Source organism: Hordeum vulgare, chromosome 7H (assembly GCF_904849725.1).
Source record: "Hordeum vulgare subsp. vulgare chromosome 7H, MorexV3_pseudomolecules_assembly, whole genome shotgun sequence".
NCBI classification, from domain to species: Eukaryota; Viridiplantae; Streptophyta; class Magnoliopsida; order Poales; family Poaceae; genus Hordeum; species Hordeum vulgare.
The window spans coordinates 574166395-574185669 of NC_058524.1; the positions used below are offsets into that span (position 1 = coordinate 574166395).

General features: G+C 47.1%; 2 protein-coding genes, 1 long non-coding RNA gene and 1 pseudogene across 3 annotated transcripts; 2 read left to right on the plus strand and 2 right to left on the minus strand.

The window, feature by feature from the left end:
• The first annotated feature begins 2586 nt into the window (after positions 1-2586).
• On the plus strand, positions 2587-3497 carry LOC123407073. Its single transcript, XR_006612537.1, has 2 exons — positions 2587-2978; positions 3067-3497. It is a non-coding gene; the product is annotated as an uncharacterized LOC123407073 (long non-coding RNA).
• A 145-nt stretch (positions 3498-3642) lies between these two features.
• On the minus strand, positions 3643-6647 carry LOC123407072 (G-type lectin S-receptor-like serine/threonine-protein kinase At2g19130). The gene has a single exon (XM_045100113.1). The coding sequence runs from the start codon at positions 6431-6433 to the stop codon at positions 3863-3865; it is 2571 nt and encodes an 856-aa protein (XP_044956048.1). The 5' UTR covers positions 6434-6647; the 3' UTR covers positions 3643-3862.
• Positions 6648-11700: 5053 nt separating this feature from the next.
• LOC123407075 (adagio-like protein 1) lies at positions 11701-17406 on the plus strand. The gene is made up of 2 exons (XM_045100114.1): positions 11701-12282; positions 15436-17406. The coding sequence occupies exons 1-2, from the start codon at positions 11942-11944 to the stop codon at positions 17045-17047; spliced, it is 1953 nt and encodes a 650-aa protein (XP_044956049.1). The 5' UTR covers positions 11701-11941; the 3' UTR covers positions 17048-17406.
• A 619-nt stretch (positions 17407-18025) lies between these two features.
• Positions 18026-18959, minus strand: LOC123409344 (annotated as a pseudogene).
• Positions 18960-19275: the final 316 nt, after the last annotated feature.

Consider the following 19275-nt stretch of genomic DNA (forward strand, 5'->3'; position numbering starts at 1 on the left):
GATGTCATCGGATAGTGACAATGATAGTGATAGTTATGAAGAAAGGAAGAAGAGGGTATGCCACCATGTTCAATCAATGTCCAACATATATGTCGGTGCATCAGTACTTGCACGGAAGTATTGTGACAACTATTTGATCAAGGTAGACCCAAGGACTTCTATTCTCAGTGGGTTCGGATGGCTACAGGAGACAGTGGCAACACCTGGAGAAACATATACAATGTTGAGGATGAACGCTCGCCTTTTCTTTCAATTGCATGACTTGTTGGTCGAAAGGTATGGCTTCAAATCAACCTGTTTCGTGAGAAGTTATGAGGCACTTGCAATGTTTTTGTGGACTTTAGGGGGTTGTGAGTCTAATAGGAGAACACAAAACCGTTTCAAGCACTCGGGAGATACAGTCCATCGTAAGTTTCATGAGGTTTTGCTCTGTGTGATCAAGATGGCAGCAGATTACCTCAAACCTAAGGACCCAAACTTTAGTAGTGTGCACCCAAGGATTCAAAAGGATAGAAGGGCTTATCCACATCTTAAGGATTGCATCGGTGCACTAGATGGTACTCATGTCAGAGCTTCTATTCCTGCTGGCGACCAAGTTAGATACATTGGAAGGTCGGGATCAACAACTCAAAATGTTCTCGCAATCTGTGATTTTGACATGCATTTCATGTACGCATCAGTTGGCCAACCTGGTTCTATGCATGATACCAGTGTCTTGTATCATGCTATTGAAGCTGACAAAGATACCTTTCCTCATCCTCCAAAAGGTTAGTAGTTCCTATAATAGTTTTGTTTATTCAAATTCTTTATAAAAAAATCATAGGCTTTACATGCAATCTGCCTGTTGTTTGTAGGTAAGTACTATCTCGTGGACGCGGGCTATCTTAATAGACCTGGATATCTAGCACCTTACAAGGGAGAGAGGTACCATGTGCCTGATCTTCAACAAGGTGTGGCACCAAGAACACCTAAGGAGAAATTTAACAAGATACACTCATCCAAGCGTAATGTAATTGAGAGAGGGTTTGGTGTGTGGAAAATGAAGTGGCAGATTTTACTAAAGATGTCCAATTATTCGGTTGAAACTCAGAAGATGATAGTGGCTGCAACTATGACCCTTCACAATTATGTTCGATATCATGATAAGGGTGATCTTCACTTTCTTCGAGTCGACAGAGATCCCAACTATGTCCCTACTATCCCTTCAAGGTATCAACGGTACGCCATCCCTTCAAATGCATCAGACGCGTCAACCTCAGAGGCTAGCGATAAAGACATGGACATGTTTCGTAATAAACTAACAACTGATATTGCTCTTGGTTGGTGACTTTCGCTTGTGCTATAAATGTGAGTACGCACTAGTTTCTACCCCACGTATGTGTTTATATTTGTTAGAGTCCTACAGTTGTGAATCCTGAAGATGTCGAAAGTGTTTACTGTCTTTGTTATTCGCTGAAATATTAGCCATTATATTACTTGTCATTTATTCCCTTGTGGCAAGATGCATCATACTAGAATCCGGAAGATGTTGTTAGGTAGTTTAGTGACTACGTGCTTCTTTCACAATTGATGTGTATTTGCATCTATTAACAAATTTCGTACCTTTTTGTAGGTGAAATTATCTGAAGCAGAGTATACATCTTTTTTGTTCTATTCAAGCAATCACGAGCTCTGCACAAAGATTTTCATGCGTTAAAACATATTTCTGCAGGAACTTCAATAGAACTAGATTGATGTCTACAAAATAAATATGTGTTTATGCTGTTTTTATTCATGTTTGTCATCTGAAAATCCTATTTTTTATGTTGCTAAAATCCTGTAATTTCAGGAAACTCATGCTGAAGTGTTCTTGTGTGATAAATGTCATTATGTGTGAAATTTTGCAGAACGAAGTTTTGTGTCAGATTTGCAAAATGTCAGCATTATTGACCAGCAGTGTAATATTGACTAGTGTCAAAACAAGTTCGATGTGTGTGGGGAACCAATAACCTAGGAGTTGGAAGTTAGTTGCCGAACATGCTGCTCCTGATTTTCCATGGGGAGCCGGGAGCTGGGAGCTGGGAGTGGAGTTAAGATTTCCCAGAGTGGAGTGGATCCAAACACGTCCTTAATCACCAGAAGTGCTGGCTCCAGCCCCAACAGCTCCACCGCCCGCATGGAGTGGAGCGTAGACTGGAGCTACAACGGACATGATTCTACAGCATAAAATGGACGTGTCGCAGATGCTGGCTCCAGCCCTTAACAGCTCGACTGCCAGAACGCGTCGCATCAGCACCGACAGCCTCCGTCGACGACGCGAGCGGTGACAATGCTGAAACGCCATCGTTGTTGGCGTTGCAACTCTTGTCAGAAACGCCAAAGTAGCATGGTGTTTCAGGAAAATGAAAACGCCACAGTAGCCAGGCGTTTTGGTGGTGGTAAGAAACGCCGCACTAGACTGACGTTTTGTAGTGGGGCAGAAACGCCACGGCTTATGACGTTTCAAAAAGGGTTAGATAGTGAAATCTTTTCAAACTGGGTTCATTTTATGCTCAACTTTAAACCATGGGTTAGAACAGTGAAAAAATTCATCCCTATCCGGTTTTGACCTGGGACCCACCCGTCAGACCTTTCCCCATCCTCTGGCTCCGCCTCCCCGAGCATGGCAGTGCAGCCCTGCCGGCGCGGCCAGCAACACCGCGCGATGAGAGCCGGCGGGCTCCTCCGCCTCCCGTCGCACAGATCCGCACCGGACCGACTCCTGCTTCCCGAGCATACAAGCCTTCCTCTCACTCTCTCGCGTGACCTCGCCTGTAGCAGCACGCGCTCCCGCCGAGTCGGCTAGCCCCCCTTTACAAAAGCAGAGGCCGGCCGAGCACCTGCGCCTCGTTCCCCTCCCCTGTATCACTTTCCCAACTCCCATCCACTCTCGGATACCCCCGGAGGCGATGCCCGAATCGGAATCGGGTCCCCCGCCACGCCGCCCATTTCCCCGACCGGTGAGCCTCGCCCATTTCCATTCGCGTCACGGTGGGTGCGCCTGCGCCACAGGTCTCTATCTAATTCCCCCCTCATTTAATTTTCCAGGCTCCCGCACCGGAGATCGAGATCGTCGCCGTCTTCCCCACCGCCGGCAGAAATCGCGAGCTTTGGTGAGGTTCTGCACATACTCTTCGCTGCAATAGCATCATGTTGGCTGGCCTCCTGTGCTCCCTTTCCAACCAAAATGTTTCCCTGACCACGCGGCATCACCGGCACACCACCCTATACTGGTATGAGTGCCAAGCATATATGCACGGGGGTTCAATTTCTTATATCCCCAAGCCGCCTGGCCAGTTCCTCGACGGCTGTGGCACCGAACCGTCAAAGTTCATGGATATGCCATTCTATGGTTCTTATGGAAGTATGGAACATCGACTCTTATCATTGATTGCAAATTTGTTTGTTGCTATCAGTGATATGATAATATTGACTCTTTTCAAGAAATACAACGGGAGACAAACAAATTTGTTTAAGCATATCGAGAGCATAGCAAAGTCATCACATACCCTTTTTTTAGAACATATTACATACCTAATTTTAATTATCATGGCTAACATTAAGACATATTTAGACAGTGAACATTACATACCTAATTTTAATTATCATCGCTAACATTAAGACATATTTAAACATTGAACATTACATACCCAATTTTAATTATCATCGCTAACATTAAAACATTTAGTATCATGGCTAACATTAAGACATATTTTAAGCATATCATGGCTAACATCAAGACATATTTCATCTGATACAACTCTTGTTTCAAATATAACACAAGTATCATAACATCTTGGCATTGAATCTAGATAGTATCGGTTGGAGAAAAAAAAGGACATGATCATGTTGAATGCGAGCTTCCACCAATAGCTTGAAGAAGTCTTGGTATTGGGGGCATTCTGATATCAACTAGACCCTCAAGAATCTGAACCACCTCTCCCATTGTTGGTCGAGCAACCTCCTTATCTTGGATGCACCAACATGCAACCTTGCAAACCAGCTCAGCCTCATCAAGATTGACATTACCATCTAACTTCTGATCTAACAAACTCTCGATGTCTCCTTCAAGAAGCTTATGTGTGGCATGCACAGGGAAATAAACATCAAGATCGCCATCAGTCGTACATGGTCCACATGAGTTCCTCCTTCCAGATATTATTTCCAGCAACACCATCCCGTAACTATAAACATCAACTTTTGGTGTAATAGCAACACCAGTAATCCATTCAGGTGCAAGGTACCCTGCAGTTCCTCTGACTGTAGTCAAAACTCGGCTATGACCCCTTCCTAGAAGCTTTGCCATCCCAAAGTCTGCAATTTTTGGAAGGAATGAAGCATCAAGCAGTATGTTTTCTGGCTTAATATCACAGTGTATGATGCAGTCTCGGCAGCTCTCATGCAAGTAGGCTAACCCTCGGGCAACTCCCAGGGCTATCTGATAACGAGCAGTCCAACTCAACACAGTGGAATTGTTTTGAAATAGATGGACGTCAAGGGAGAGGTTTGGCATGTATTCATAAACAAGTAATCTCCTAGAACCCTCACAACAGAAACCAACAAGCTTAACTAAATTGATGTGCTGAACAGCTCCAATCGAGCTCACTTCAGCTCTAAAGTGCTTCTCTCCTTGATAAGCACCATCAAGCCTCTTCACTGCTATGGAAACTGAGTCATTTATAAGCCCCTTAAATACAGAACCAAAGCTGCCTCTCCCCAACTTCTCTGTGAATTTTTTCGTTGCACGGAGTAAATCAGTGTATCTAAATGCAATGATTCCATTACAACCGTCATTCAGTATGCGGCCAGAGCTCTTCCTTTTGTTTCTCCAAATAATTACTAGGATGCTGAGTCCGAATAAACCTAGAGCACAAACGCCTATACCAGTTGCGACTCCAATGGCAATCCTTTTTCTGTTATTTTCCAAACTTTGGATATCTTTAGCAGAAAGGCGAAGGTGAAGAGTTTCCAAACTTTGGATATCTTTAGCAGAAAGGCGAAGCTGCCCCAGAATGCCACTACATTCTAGTTGTCTTATGTTGAGTAGTTCATTATGCCAGATAGAACATCCACTATTGCTGAAGGAATACGCGGTGCAAGAGCAATTATTCAGGCAAAATTGTGCACACTCATTCGCGCTTTTGGCAGCTTCTACATTTGCGGCATTCTGGGGCAACCCAACGCATGGCACGGAGTGGAAGTTGTCTGTGGTATGTGTTGTGTTTTTGTTGCTAATGCAGTCTAACAAAGTCTTTCTCGAGCACCCACCAGTTCGATCTCCTAACTCCCAATCCTTGGGGGATGTGATGGTGAAGCCCTTCATACAGTCGCAGTTTAGAGCCGCATTATCATTGCAAATTGTGTAAGGTCCACAAATTGAATAGACATCACATGGACTTCTTGGTTGGGCGAAGACATTCTGCCAATATTGTGAGCGCTCGTTCCAAACGAACACTTTTACTTGGCCCGAGACGTCAATTACATGATGAGTAATCCTCTTTGCTTGAGCTAAGCTATATGTGTAGTACTTCTCATGGCGGGTGTCGACAAATTTTGATCTCCAGATCTTGTTTTCTGCCATCTCTGGCATCAATTCAAAGTACTTGCCGTTCCATGCACCACTGTACCAATATGGTGCAGAGCTGCTCAGCGGTCCAACAAATAACTGGTTGGCACCACTATGGTCTAACTCGTAACGATACACACCAGTAGCTGGGTTGATTGAGTTCTTCCAAGAAACAATACGACGGTTCAGGCCTGTGAGCTTGTCCCATCCAAGTTTTGCCTCTGGGAAAAATGTATCTGTGGGGTGATCAAAGCTCTGCCACAAAACTTCTGATGAGTTTGATGAGTCTGTTAGGATGAGATTCCCATTATTCAACAGCATAGCAGTGGTGCTATTTCTTTTGATGTTTGCTTGTGTGCTCCAGATGATGGACTTGGTGGACCGGTTCAAGATGACAAGGTTGCCATCCTGGGAGATTGTGAGCTCCGATGAGGTGATGTTCTTGATTGGCTTATCCCTATTTGCGACCCATGCAGAAGTGAATTTGGGGACCGTGTTGAACCACATGCCGAGGTACCAGTTGGTGGTGCCTTGGGAGGACTTGCTGCTGTTTGTTTCGAAGAAGCCAAGCGCGTACCTGCCGTTGTTGGAGACGAGTTTGTCGTTGACGGCGAGTGCTTGGCCGGACAGGATGGTGTCCGATGTCGCGGCAGAACATGCTGAGATGTACAGGAAGAGGAGCAAGGCGGTATCTATGAGGATATGCATGATGAACTGAAGCGGATCGCGCGAGGTTGCGGACGCAGAGGCCGCAAGCACAGGATGGTTGCTCAATGGTCTGGTCATGGAGCAGTAAATAACCGCGGTTTCAACAGTCAAACAAAGCTGCCAACCTAGTTGAATTGACATTTATTCTGGTGGTGATTGTCCACCGCGTGCCCATCCACTTGAAGGTGGGGTTGACATGTCGCCTTGTTCTGGGCTGAGTTTCTTTCTCTTTGACAGTGTGTTTTAGTCTTAGTTTGCATGGTGGAGACGAGAGCAGTGAACGAGAAGGTGCGGACACGAGCTCCATGCATCTGGGGCTAGTTTCAGCTTGGTTGGTTGCCGGCTCACGTCAAAGGTATTTTGCCATCACAACTGTTGCTATTAAGTTGCTGTTTGTTTTCAAGCTGTCTGGTGTAGCTTATGACACCACATCAACTTACCTCCACTTTCTCTTTTGGAAGGCAACGTGTTATTGCTGCGAGATGGACTCATATGAGAAAACACCTGTTTGGTGATACATACAAAAACGTGTTAGGTTCCCCTCAGCGTAACACTTTGCTGTAACAGGTTATACGTCCTAACCTCTTTTCGTATTTTGGTTTACAAGCAAGAGGGGACAGAAGCCCATCACGTGCTCATTTTAGTATAGCTATATACCAAACAATCTTGTATCTGTTGTCATTTTCTTAGGGTGTCCAAATTTGAAAGGATTTTATATTCCTCGGGAAAAATATTTGGCATGTACTCTTTGATTCGAAGTGTATAGAACTTTGTTTGTAAAGGATCCGTTCGCAATATTTGTATTGACTCTTAACTTCTTTTGGAATTTTTTTTTGCATTTTTCTTTTGTAGCAGTAGAACATCCTCTGTAAATTGTATAGGATTTAAGGCCGTGGCTGTAGAACCTATGTTCGCTTAATCTACTTACAAACTACTCGGCAGTGTTGTTAGATCACACTAGGAAAACGGTCCGTGCTTTGCAACGGGAGAAAAAATATCATAATCTTTAATGGTCATGACCACATTTTGCTGCATGGCAAAATATATACTATAACTCTCATTTTCATGAAATCATGAACAATTTTTGAAAATCATGAAAAAGAATTAACTCGTGAACATATTTGAAATCGTGAACATTCTTCAAACTCACGAAGATTTGCTAAAATCATGAACAAATTTTGAATTCACGAAAATTTTAAACTATTGGCAAACATTTGTTTTACATTTTTCTTGAATCAAGGAACATGTCTAGAGTCTGACGAACTTTTTTTTGAAATTTGGTGGAACAATTTTCGAAATTAATGGTTTTTTTCTAAATGCATGATCTTTTTTGAATCAATGGACATCTTATGAATCAATAAAGTATTTTTTTATTTACGATCAGTTTCTGAATTTTGAGGAATTTTTCAATTCATGAGCATTTTTTTGAATTAGTAAAATATTAATCAATTTCATTAACATGTTTTAATACTTGAACTTAAAAAATCAAGAATGTTTTCTGATTCCCCGAACATTTGTTTTAAAAGTTGCGAACATTTCTTGAATATGCGAACATTTGAAAAAAAAACATATTTTTTCTGAATCCACAAACATTTATGAATTATTAAATATTTTATTTGAGAATTCACTTTTTATTATTTTTCGAATTCCCAAATTATTTAAACTATAAAAAATATAGATGGAAGAGAAAAACAAAAATTAAGAAACATGTCGCTTGTACATGGGCCGGTCCAAACATGCACGTTGTGTGTTGTCCTAGCGCGTAGAGCGCATTATAGGATGTTCCTACTCCATGGGCCGGCCTAGTCTAAGATTCATATGTGTGAAACATATTTTTATCATTTATAGGTGGCGTTGGTGGGTAATGTTTTATAACTTTAGGGACAATTTCAATGACGAACGAGCAGAATCACTCTTTCCTTTATTAGTATTAGTGGGTAAAGATGAGGGAAGAATTCTAGGAAGAGTAAGGAGAAGGGAGAAAAGGAGGAAGCTTGAGGGAGGCCGGTCACAACGGTGATAATGGTGAGGCGAAATGGTGGCATATGCCTCGGATGCCAAATGGGAGGAGAAACGAAACAAGTGAGGGAGAAGGTGGAGGAAGACGGAGTTACCTAAAATTGTGATGATGGCGATGGGGTAGATGCCCCCGATGGCGTAGGCCATCGTCGCTAGAATGATAATGCTCCAATCATGCCTAGAAGTGCACTTGTCTGGTCCGGAGACGCACAATCAAAGTCGAGGAACAACAAAAGGAAGAAAAGCGCGTAAATTGGCAGCACCGTAGGGAAGAGGAAGCATGAGGTCCCATGTTACGTGTATGTACAACATCCAATACACAAAAGAGAGGGTGCGGAGGGAACCCGGCCGAACACCACGAGAGGGAGCCGCACGTGCGCCCGTGTCTAGGGTTCCTAGCATCGCTGCTGCCTCCCCCTAGCGAGTGCGTAGCCGCCGTCGCGACCGGAGTCCGTCGTTGCAGTCAGCCCCCTCACCCCTCCTTGCGCCCTTCGCGTCGCTTGAGGGGTGATCGGGGCGTCGTCGCTCACCTGCGCCCCCAATACCCATCCTTCACGCCCCTCTCTGTCGCCGCGGGGCAAAGCCCGGGCGGTGTCATCAACGACGAGATCTCCCTTCCCTGTGTGTACCGGCCTCTCGTTTGGGGGTGAGTCCGGATGGCGGTGTTCCGGGTGGCTTGTCCGCGGTGGTGCTGCCCCTTGGTGGCGAGGTAGTGGTAGCCGGTGTGCTTGTCCGACGCGTCATCCGTGTCCCAGATCTGGGCCCCTGGGCCCATCTGGGTTATGGGCAGGCTGGTTCGGTGCTCCGGCGGTGCTGCCCCTTGGTGGCGAGGTAGTGGTAGCCGATGTGCTTGTCCGACGCGTCATCCCTGTCCCAAATTTGGGCCCCTGGCCCCATCTGGGTTATGGACGGGCCGGTTCGGTGCTCCGGCGGTGATGTTGTCTGTCGGATGGAGATGCGCTCCTGCTCGGACGTGGAACGACGGAACAATGGCACACCTGCTGCATCGCGGTGGTGGGGGCTTGTATGCCTCGGCTGATGCGCTTGGTCGGCCCCCCCGCATGCCTATGGTGCTGTTGCTCCTAGTTTCCAGCATAGGTGCGTCTCTTTCCTTTAGGCCTCGCGAATTAGCTTCGGTGAGACAATGTCGATGATCACAAGGGCGTGGTGGCGCATGCTGGTTGATGGTGTGTGCGGTGAAGGGCTTCGAAGCGTCTGGGGTGTGATGAGGGTCGAAAGAAATCCGTGTCGAAGTTCGATGCTGACGCGAAGATGCGTGCAGGCGCCATCATCCATTCCTGAATGGCGTCGGGTTTTACCCCACCCACCTCCCTCGACGTATCGGGGGAAACTCAAGGACTTGTCCGTGCAATAATGTCATCACCGTCGCTTCCCCTCCTGAGGGTGTTGCTTGTTTCACGACGGTTCAAAGCACTAGGAGCGTGGTGGGACAACTTCGGCACGCGCATCACTTGCGATGTCTTCTTCATCTTGTTGATCCGTCGTTGTTTTCTTTTATGTTTTTTCTCCTTTTTCTTTTGGGCGCCGTTGTGCTACTATATTAATATAAAGGGATGCAAACCTGTTTCGAAAAATACACAAAAGAACTATGAAGCGAAAAAACCCGTACCAGATACTCACAGGTCCCAGCTTTTAAGTGAAAAAGCTCAGGTTTATCTCGTACCGACATATTTGAGTAAAGACAAATGCACAAATAAGCGAGATGAAACATATAAAAGAAGGCGCCGATCAAGAGTGTACTGGGGAGCAATGCTACACATACATAACTTTACATAAGTTTTACAAACAGATGGATTTTGATTGGAGATTAAGGGGGATGAAGGCCCCACCCCCGTTGAAAATCAAGGAGGGGGGGGGTTGTTAGTTACGAAGAAAGAATCCTAGTCAGCGTGTAACCTTATGCAACTTTTTGTATGTCTAGCATTTTTTATGTACTGGATGAGCGCACTCAACCAAAAAACACCCTAAGCGTCATTTTTTCTTCAAAATTCTAGAAGTTCAAAAATATGAACTGAGCTCAAATTCATCGCACCTGTAAGAGCATCCTTAGTGGATGGTGTATATTTGAACGTGTATATCTTCATATACACGTCCATATACACGGCGTGAAATTATACACGTCCTAGTTTTTCAGTGGAACGTGTAAATTAGGACGTGTATATTTCCCTCATTCTTTCCCACTCTGCAAGATAAGAGATTCAGTAGTGCACACAGGTTCAGAGAACAAGACAGGGGAGCTTCGCCGCATTGCAGTCGTCTCCCTCGTCGCCGGCAGCCTTCCCCGTGGCATCCAAGATGTCCATGGACTCGAGGGTGCCTCCCTCGTTCCATTCCCATCGCTAGGGTGACCGGTGGGCCACCACAGCGACGGCCCAAACCTCGTCTCCGGCGAGTACCCGGAGCCGAAGCCCTGCAGCAGGCCGAGCTCGAGCGGGTGGAGCAGGGAGCATCAGGAGCCCAAGCCGCCGGCCCCTCCTCTGCCCAGGCTGTCGGTCCTCCTCTGCCAGGGCGCCGCCCTGCCCCTCCCGCACCCCGCCCGATCTGGAGCGCCGCGCACCCCGACCTTTGCCAGATCTGGATCGCCGCGCACCCCGCCGCCGCAGCGCCGCCAGCAGCCCGCCGCCAGCAGCCCGCCCGCACCCCGCCGCCGCAGCGCCGCGCACCTCGCCCGCACCCCGCTGCCGCAGCGCCTCCAGCAGCCCGCCCACACCCCGCCCGCCACCAGCACCCCGCCCGCACCCCGCCCCGCATCCCGCCCGCCGCCAGCACCCCGCCCGCACCCCGCCCCGCACAGCGCCGCGAGCTCCACGAGCGTGGCTGACTCGTGTTTATTTACACGAGGAGTAGCCTCGTGGATGGACGTGTATAACTTCCACGCCCGTATACGCGTTCCACTGGGAAGCATTTTTCTGTTTGCAACGTGTATATTTACCATCCACCTCCATATACACCATCCACTAGAGATGCTCTAACTAAGCAGCTATAGAGGTGAGGGTACGTGAGCACGTATGAATATGTGCGTATGCGTTTGTACCGTGTTAAAAAAAGTTATATATTCTTTTTAAAACTTTAGTTTTTTTTTATTGAAACTTGCTACGGAGAGGTGAGAGGAGAGCGAGGGGAAGCAAACCGACCGCGCCACACCGGGGGCGCGCAGCCGGTCGCCCTGGTCCCGTGTGCTTTCGCCAAGCACGCGTGCAGGCGTCGACATTTCGAGAAGCAGCAGATCTGGGCCGTCGACGCGCCCCCGGAGATCCCATCCGACGGCGCAGGCCCACCCACCGAGCGGGACAGGGCACCAGTGAGTGGACGGCGACGTCGACGAGGCCGTGCTCACGCCGCCCTTTCCCCGTCCACTCGTTCGTCTTCCCTCATTCTCCCCTCCCCTCACATCCCCGACAGCGAGGCAGAAGCAACCCGAGCCGAGCCGAGCCGAGCCCCAGCCCACCATCTCCCCCACCTCCTCCCAGCCCAGAACCTCCTCCTCCTCCTCCACCTTCGCCCAATCCGCGCGCCCGCCCTCCACGCGCGCGGGCGGGCGCCCATGGGATGAGCCGCGGCGGCGGGGGAGCCCGGATCCGGACCTAGGGTTTCCGGCTGCCACGCGCCATGGAGTGGGACAGCGAGTCCGACGGCGGCGGCAGCGCAGGGAGCGGGGACGAGATGGAGGAGGAGGAGGAGGGAGGGGAGATGGTTGTTGTTGGGGGCGCCGGCGGGAGCGGGAGCGGGAGCGGGAGCGAGGGCGGGGGAGGAGGAGGAGGAGGGATAGGAGGCGGCGACGGGGTCGGCGGGATGTTCACGTTCGCCATCGAGGGGATGCTGCGCGGGGCCGGGCCGTACGGGCTGGTCGTCACGGACGCGCTCGAGCCCGACTGCCCTATCATCTACGTCAACCGCGGCTTCGAGGACGCCACCGGGTACCGCGCCGAGGAGGTGCTCGGCAGGAACTGGTTCGTCCCCCCTGTCCTCCTTCATAGCTTTGCTCTCCCTTCGGTTCGATTCGTTTGTAAAGCTGCTAGAATCGATGCCACTTAGGATCGACCAAACTTAATTTTTTGGTTTGTTTGGGTTGTTACATGTTACGTCCCGAGCTTCTATAGTGGTGACTTGTAGCAATAGAAGTGTGGCTAGATTGGGGAATTCTCCGGTTTATAGGTGTTGAAACGCTTCCTCTTTGGACCAAATACCAAGCCGTGACGTGGGTTTGTTATGGTGCAGGATTCCCTGTGCCTGTCTGTGCCTATTTGGCTGTGAGTAGTCTCCATCAGTATTGTTCGCTTTCGGTTAACCGATGCTACAAATGCTTGATGTAGGACTTCTGTTTACGTGTGTGCACCGAATAGACTTAAGTTAGTAGTAACTTATATCACCAAAAAGTACCATGATGTTTTTGCATCCTGAGCCCCTGGAGAAGTTTTCCTACCTTAAATTGTTGAGTTTGGACCATATCTTGAGGCTGTATTTACTCTATATGTTGGAACTGCTGAACTGCATCTTGGCCTGATATGCTAGTTTTGGAACCATGTTGTTTGAGTTCCCCTTGGTTCGCTAACTTTGTATCTAATGCGACCCTCCAAGATTGACTTAACTCTGATACTTCCACGCTAGTGTTTTTTGGATTGGTTATAGACTCTTTTTGGCATGATACTACATAAGTAATGACAAACAAAAGCATGTTTGTATGTAGTTTAATCTTTTTTTTTATGGTGATCATGTCTTATGTAGTATCCTTTGAGCAAACATAGTTGTTGGAATTTCGCAACTAAACATGAAAATGAACAAACATAGTTGTTCGAACTTTGCAACTAAACATGAAAATGAACACATATTTATCATGACAATCTCTAGAACAGAAAGGGGTGAACCTGATAAGTTAAAGAAGTATTCTCAATCAAGATTTGTTTGATGATCTGATCATACAATGCTATTTTGCACTCATCAATGCATCAGGAAAACTATACCTGTAGAGTTAGAGCAGGTTGTGAAAAGGGACTTTAAGGTAGTTAGCCTTAATGAAAATGAGCCATAAGTGCATAACACATAAGGGATAACACAAAATAGTGATGCCTGGAAATGAGTATTTTTTGGGTCACTGATAATCTCCTTTTGGAATGATATTACTACATAAGTAATGAAAAATAAAAACATGTTTGCAAGTACTTTTAATCATTTTTTTTTGTTTTAATGAAAAATAAAAACGAGGTTGTATGTAGTATCCTTTGAGGTTTGAGCGAACATACTTGTTGGAATTTAACAACTTCACATGGAAACGAACAAATATTTATCATGATGATCTCTATGACAGAATGGGGGTAAACCTGATAGGTTAAAAGTACTCCCTCCGATCCATATTAATTGTTGCTGAACTAAATCAGCGACAATTAATATGAATAGTATTATAATCAAATTTTGTCTGTAATGTTAAGTCTGCCGGAATCCCAGGTGTTTGTTGATCTCAGAGTTGACAATGCTATTTTGCACTTCTCAGTAGTATCATGGTAAATAATGATACCTGTAGAGTTAGAGCAAGTTGTGAAATGGAACTTTAAGGTATGTAGCCTTAATAAAAAATGAGCAATAACCACATATAACACAAAAGGGAGAACACAAAAATAGTACTCCCTCCATACCTAAATAATTGTTGTTGGGGAGAACTACGGAGGAAGTAATATCTATATCTGAAGGATCTAAGGTATACTTGGATAAGTGGTAAATTGTGACCAATTCAGGCCTTGCAAAAATAGTAATAGTAATATTCTGAAGTTCTCTCAAGCGCCATCTGCTTTGTAGAATGACCTCACGTATGATTATCTTGTGATATTTTGTTATTATTTGCATATGATAGATAAGTACAAAAGAGGGAGGGACCCGTAGATGTCTGTATACTACCATGTCATAAGAAAAAATTAAGGCCAATAGTATATTATTATGACGTTGAGTCGGTGACAGTAATTTAGACGGCAAATTTAGTTCTACTAATGTATGTGATGGAACAACTGTTTTCAAAGTATAGAAGGCTTAATCGTAGGAGTCATTGCATGCTTATTATGTTGAGTTTTTGATAGTCAAGGAGTGGGGGAGTATGCCCGCTCAGTTATCATGTATTAGGGTATTACCGCACATGTAATCTTAAGTTGTTTTCTGTTTGTATGAAAATATGTACCAATCGTGCTGGGCGCATGACAAAATTATGTATTCTATATTGACAGCATGCCTGCATAGACCCCCCCTCCCCCACAACACAGTCACTGACCCCACCTCCTGAAGAGAGCAGTGCTCAATATATTTTTTCTTGTAACCATAAAACCTGTTTGCTTTGCATGTACAAATTTGGAAATATGAATGTGCAATTTCCAAGTTCAATAGTCTATGTGATAACTCATACAAACTTTGTGGACCTATAGTAGACTGTACTCGGTTGTTTATCTTGTGCTATATTGGCAGTCTAGCACTTATATACCTACTACTTTTGATATCACAGTTACCTCAGCCTGTAGTCCTTCGTCCTAAGAAATAAATAATTTTCATTATTTACTGAAACATATTCCAATGCCTTGAGGGATGTTTGCTGCAACATAAATAATACAATATCGCTTGTAATGGCAAATTGAATTTGCGAAAGCATGGTTTACAATGTTCTGCCAACTGTTGTGCTTGTGCATCTCGACCATGAACATTGAATTTGATAAAGTCGTTCGCTGTCTTTGGCTGACATTTTGCATCATTATTCACCTCAAAACAGACATGATAATTAAGAGAATGCCGATGAAAACTCCTGAGAAAACAGGACCCTACCACCAAGGGGTCCTTGTGATACTACCGGGCATTCCTCGGTGATATAGATTCTTGTATACTACCTGCTATTCCTGGGTGATAGTGCCAGAAAACGTCTTACATTATGGGACGGAGGAAGTAATTAAATTTGGAAATGGCATTTTGAAATTAATGGTAACAAAATATATCCTGTATGCAAGTGCTGTTCTTTTCTTGAACCATTTCTCCTTTCTTAGCTGTGCCATGATGTAGCTTTGTGTGCAGTAGTTTACTTTTGAATTTACTATCCTTGATGTTCTTATACGCTGCTGTTTGTCCTCCTCTTTCAGCCGGTTTCTGCAATGCAGAGGCCCATTTGCTCAAAGAAGGCACCCATTGGTTGATGATGCAGTAGTTTCTGGGATTCAGAGATGCATAGACAATGGTACTCAGTTCCGTGGTGATCTGTTGAATTTCAGAAAAGATGGCTTTCCATTGATGAACAGGTTGCATCTGACCCCTATATATGGAGATGATGATATCATCACCCATTATATGGGCATTCAGTTCTTCACTAATGCAAATGTTGATTTGGGACCAGTACCTGGCTCAGTTACAAGAGAACCTGTGAGATCTACACGGTTTGCTCCGGATAACTTTTTCCGGCCCATAACCACCGGACTAGAGCAGGACAACTTCTGCAGGGAGTATTCCAGTCTCTTCCAGCTAACTGATGAAGTACTTTGCCAGAGTATTTTGTCAAGGTTGTCTCCAAGAGATGTCGCATCTGTGAGCTCTGTATGTCGACGGTTGTATGACTTAACAAAAAATGAAGATCTTTGGAGAATGGTTTGCCGTAATGCATGGGGTAGTGAGACTACTCAAGCTCTTGAGACTGTGCCTGCTGCGAAAAGATTGGGCTGGGGTCGGTTGGCCAGAGAACTAACCACCCTGGAAGCTGTTGCCTGGAGGAAATTGACAGTTGGAGGTGCAGTGGAGCCATCTCGATGCAACTTCAGTGCTTGTGCTGTAGGGAATCGTGTTGTTCTCTTTGGCGGGGAAGGTGTTAACATGCAACCGATGAATGACACATTTGTGTTGGATTTGAATGCTAGCAATCCGGAGTGGAGACATGTCAATGTAAGCTCAGCTCCTCCAGGCCGCTGGGGCCATACACTATCGTGCCTAAATGGATCTTGGTTAGTTGTGTTCGGGGGATGTGGAAGGCAGGGCCTTCTTAATGATGTATTCATGCTGGATTTGGATGCGAAACACCCAACTTGGCGGGAGATCCCTGGTGTTGCACCACCAGTTCCGCGTTCATGGCACAGCTCCTGCACTTTGGATGGGACAAAGTTGGTGGTGTCTGGTGGTTGTGCTGACTCAGGTGTACTACTCAGTGATACCTTTCTTCTTGATGTAAGCATGGACAGACCTGTATGGAGGGAAGTACCTGCATCTTGGACACCACCTTCTAGATTGGGCCACTCAATGTCTGTCTATGATGGTAGGAAAATTCTGATGTTCGGCGGTCTTGCCAAGAGCGGTCCTCTCCGACTACGATCCAGTGATGTGTTCACAATGGACTTGAGCGAAGAAGAGCCCTGCTGGCGGTGCCTCACCGGGAGTGGAATGCCTGGGGCGGGAAATCCGGCTGGAGCTGGTCCGCCTCCTCGTCTTGATCATGTTGCTGTGAGCTTGCCAGGGGGAAGAGTGTTGATATTTGGTGGATCAGTGGCAGGCCTCCACTCGGCATCACAGCTGTATCTCTTGGATCCGACTGAAGAGAAACCTACCTGGAGGATACTTAATGTTCCTGGGCGACCTCCGCGATTTGCGTGGGGCCACAGTACTTGTGTCGTTGGAGGTACAAAAGCGATAGTGCTTGGAGGACAAACTGGAGAAGAGTGGATGCTCACTGAAGTACACGAGCTCTCTCTGGCTAGTAGTAACTCAGTCTGAGGTACAAAGGTCTTTGCAGCAAGCTTCCCTGAAAACAAATGGGATCTTTCATGTGGCGTTAAACTTGATCGTCTTCAGCACCAGGGCTGGAGCACTGAATGTTTGGCGCTCCGAATGGATGTATTTTCCTGGAAGAGAGAAATGGTTGGGTCTGAAGTAAAGATTAAACCTCTTAAACCGGGGTTGCTTGCTATGTGTAGCTAATGGGTAGTGATATGTTTTTCTTGTTGTTTGTTTGGTCTTCATATGAGATAAGTATAATTCATAAGCTACTCCCATGGAATGAGTATCAGTTTTATGTATTCCCAGACGATTCTGACTTCCATTCTGTTAGGTTAAGAAAAAAGGATTACGCTGTACAGATGAATCCTCTTTTGTTTTTTGTGAAAACTGTGATAGTTATGAGATGTATGGGTGGTCTTGGATCAATCCTCCTTTTCCTGTAAGACATGTAGCAGGCTGTAGCAAGTTTCCCTCAGGTGAGCTTATTAGTTGTGTGTGTGTTAACTTTTCCTTTTTTTTTCCCTCTCTTGTTGTAGACAAATAATGTACAGTTATTTTGTGTGTGTAACAATGCTGAACTGTCATGTTCTAATGCCATTCCTTTTATATTTTGGAACTCTTGAGAATTGCAGCACTTCAGTATTGATAACACAGTAAGAAAAAACAAAAATGTTACACGGGAATTTTTTACAGAAGTTTTACGGACTGCTCTTTCTCCTCACTAATCTCCTCCCCTGTGGGGCCCGCTTCATCTTGATCACCAATCAATACATTCCACCTTAGCTCAGCCCGTAAAACTCATGTAAAATTCCTGTAAGTGTAGCATTGCTCAGGAAATTGCTAGTTGTTCTCTCGCTTAGTTGCCTGCACAACATAGTACTACTACTTACAATTCCATTACAGCGGTAAGTTTTGCTTAAAAGGTGTTCACTGACACTAAATTTACATTATTACAAAACACATCATCTTGTACCCTCAAGGACTAGAAATAGACCCCGAAGCGACGAAGTAGAATGGTTGTAGACCATGCATCCTACGCAGCAGAAGCAGGTACGTCGTCGGCGGTGCCAGCGAACCACGGGCACTGGAGCGCCACGGTCGCCGGCAGACGCTCGCTGGGGTCGCATGCCAGGAGCCCGTCTAAAACCTCGAATCCGTCGCGCGACAGGCGCTCCTCCGGGAACAGCTCGCGTAGCCGGCTGTTGCCTCGGCGTGTCGGCGGCATCTGCCCCGCGGCGGCGAGCGGCGTGTGCGCGAATCCTACACACCCGCCACCGAGCACGCGGAAGACTCGGAGGAGCTGGTCGACCGCGTTCTGTCCCGGGAACAGCGGCTCTCCGGCGAGCAGCTCCGCCATGACGCAGCCGAGCGACCAGGCGTCCACGAGCTCGTCGTAGTCCGGCCTCCCCAGGAGCATCTCGGGAGCCATGTACCAGCGCGTGCCGGCCCGGCCGCGAGGCGGCGGCGCGCTCGCCATGGACACGGCCAGCCCGAGGTCGCATATCTTCACCGCGCCATCGCCGCCGACGAGGACGTTCCCGGGTTTGATGTCCCTGTGGACGATGCCGCGCTCGTGCATCCTCCCGGCGCCGCTCAGGAGCTGCCGCATGACGCGGCGCGTCTCCTCCTCCGTGAACGGCCGGCGGCGAGCGCGCAGGACGTGGGCGAGGCTCGGGCCGACGTGCTCCAGGACGAGGCTGCACTGCCCGGTGCCGGGGTCCCGCGCGATGCCTTGTAGGCCGACGACGGAGGGGTGGCCGCGGCACGCCGCGAGGTAGCACGCCTCTCGCAGCAGGTCGTGATGGAGCGCGTGGGCGCGGTGGCGCTCCCTCTTGCCGCCGCCGCCGCCGTCGGTCGAGCAGACAAGAAACTTGAGGGCGACGTCCTCTCCGGTGGCGCATAATCGCATTTCTATTCCAAAATGCAGTACAAAGCTAAAACATTTATGTGGACTGCGGGTTTGGTCGGAAAAAGTGGAAGGACTAACACTAGTGGGGACGGGGCCTTTAGCCCCGGCCCGTAAGGGGCTTTAGTCCCGGTTCACCAACCGGGACTAAAGGGGCGGGACTAAAGGCATAACCTTTAGTCCCGGCCATGTTCCAAGCCGGGACTAAAGGTGCTCCACGTGGGCGCCTCGTAGCGCCCCAGGGGCAGGCCCTTTAGTCCCGGTTCGTTACACGGACCGGGACTAAAGAGTTTCAGATTTTGTTTATTTTTGGGTTTTT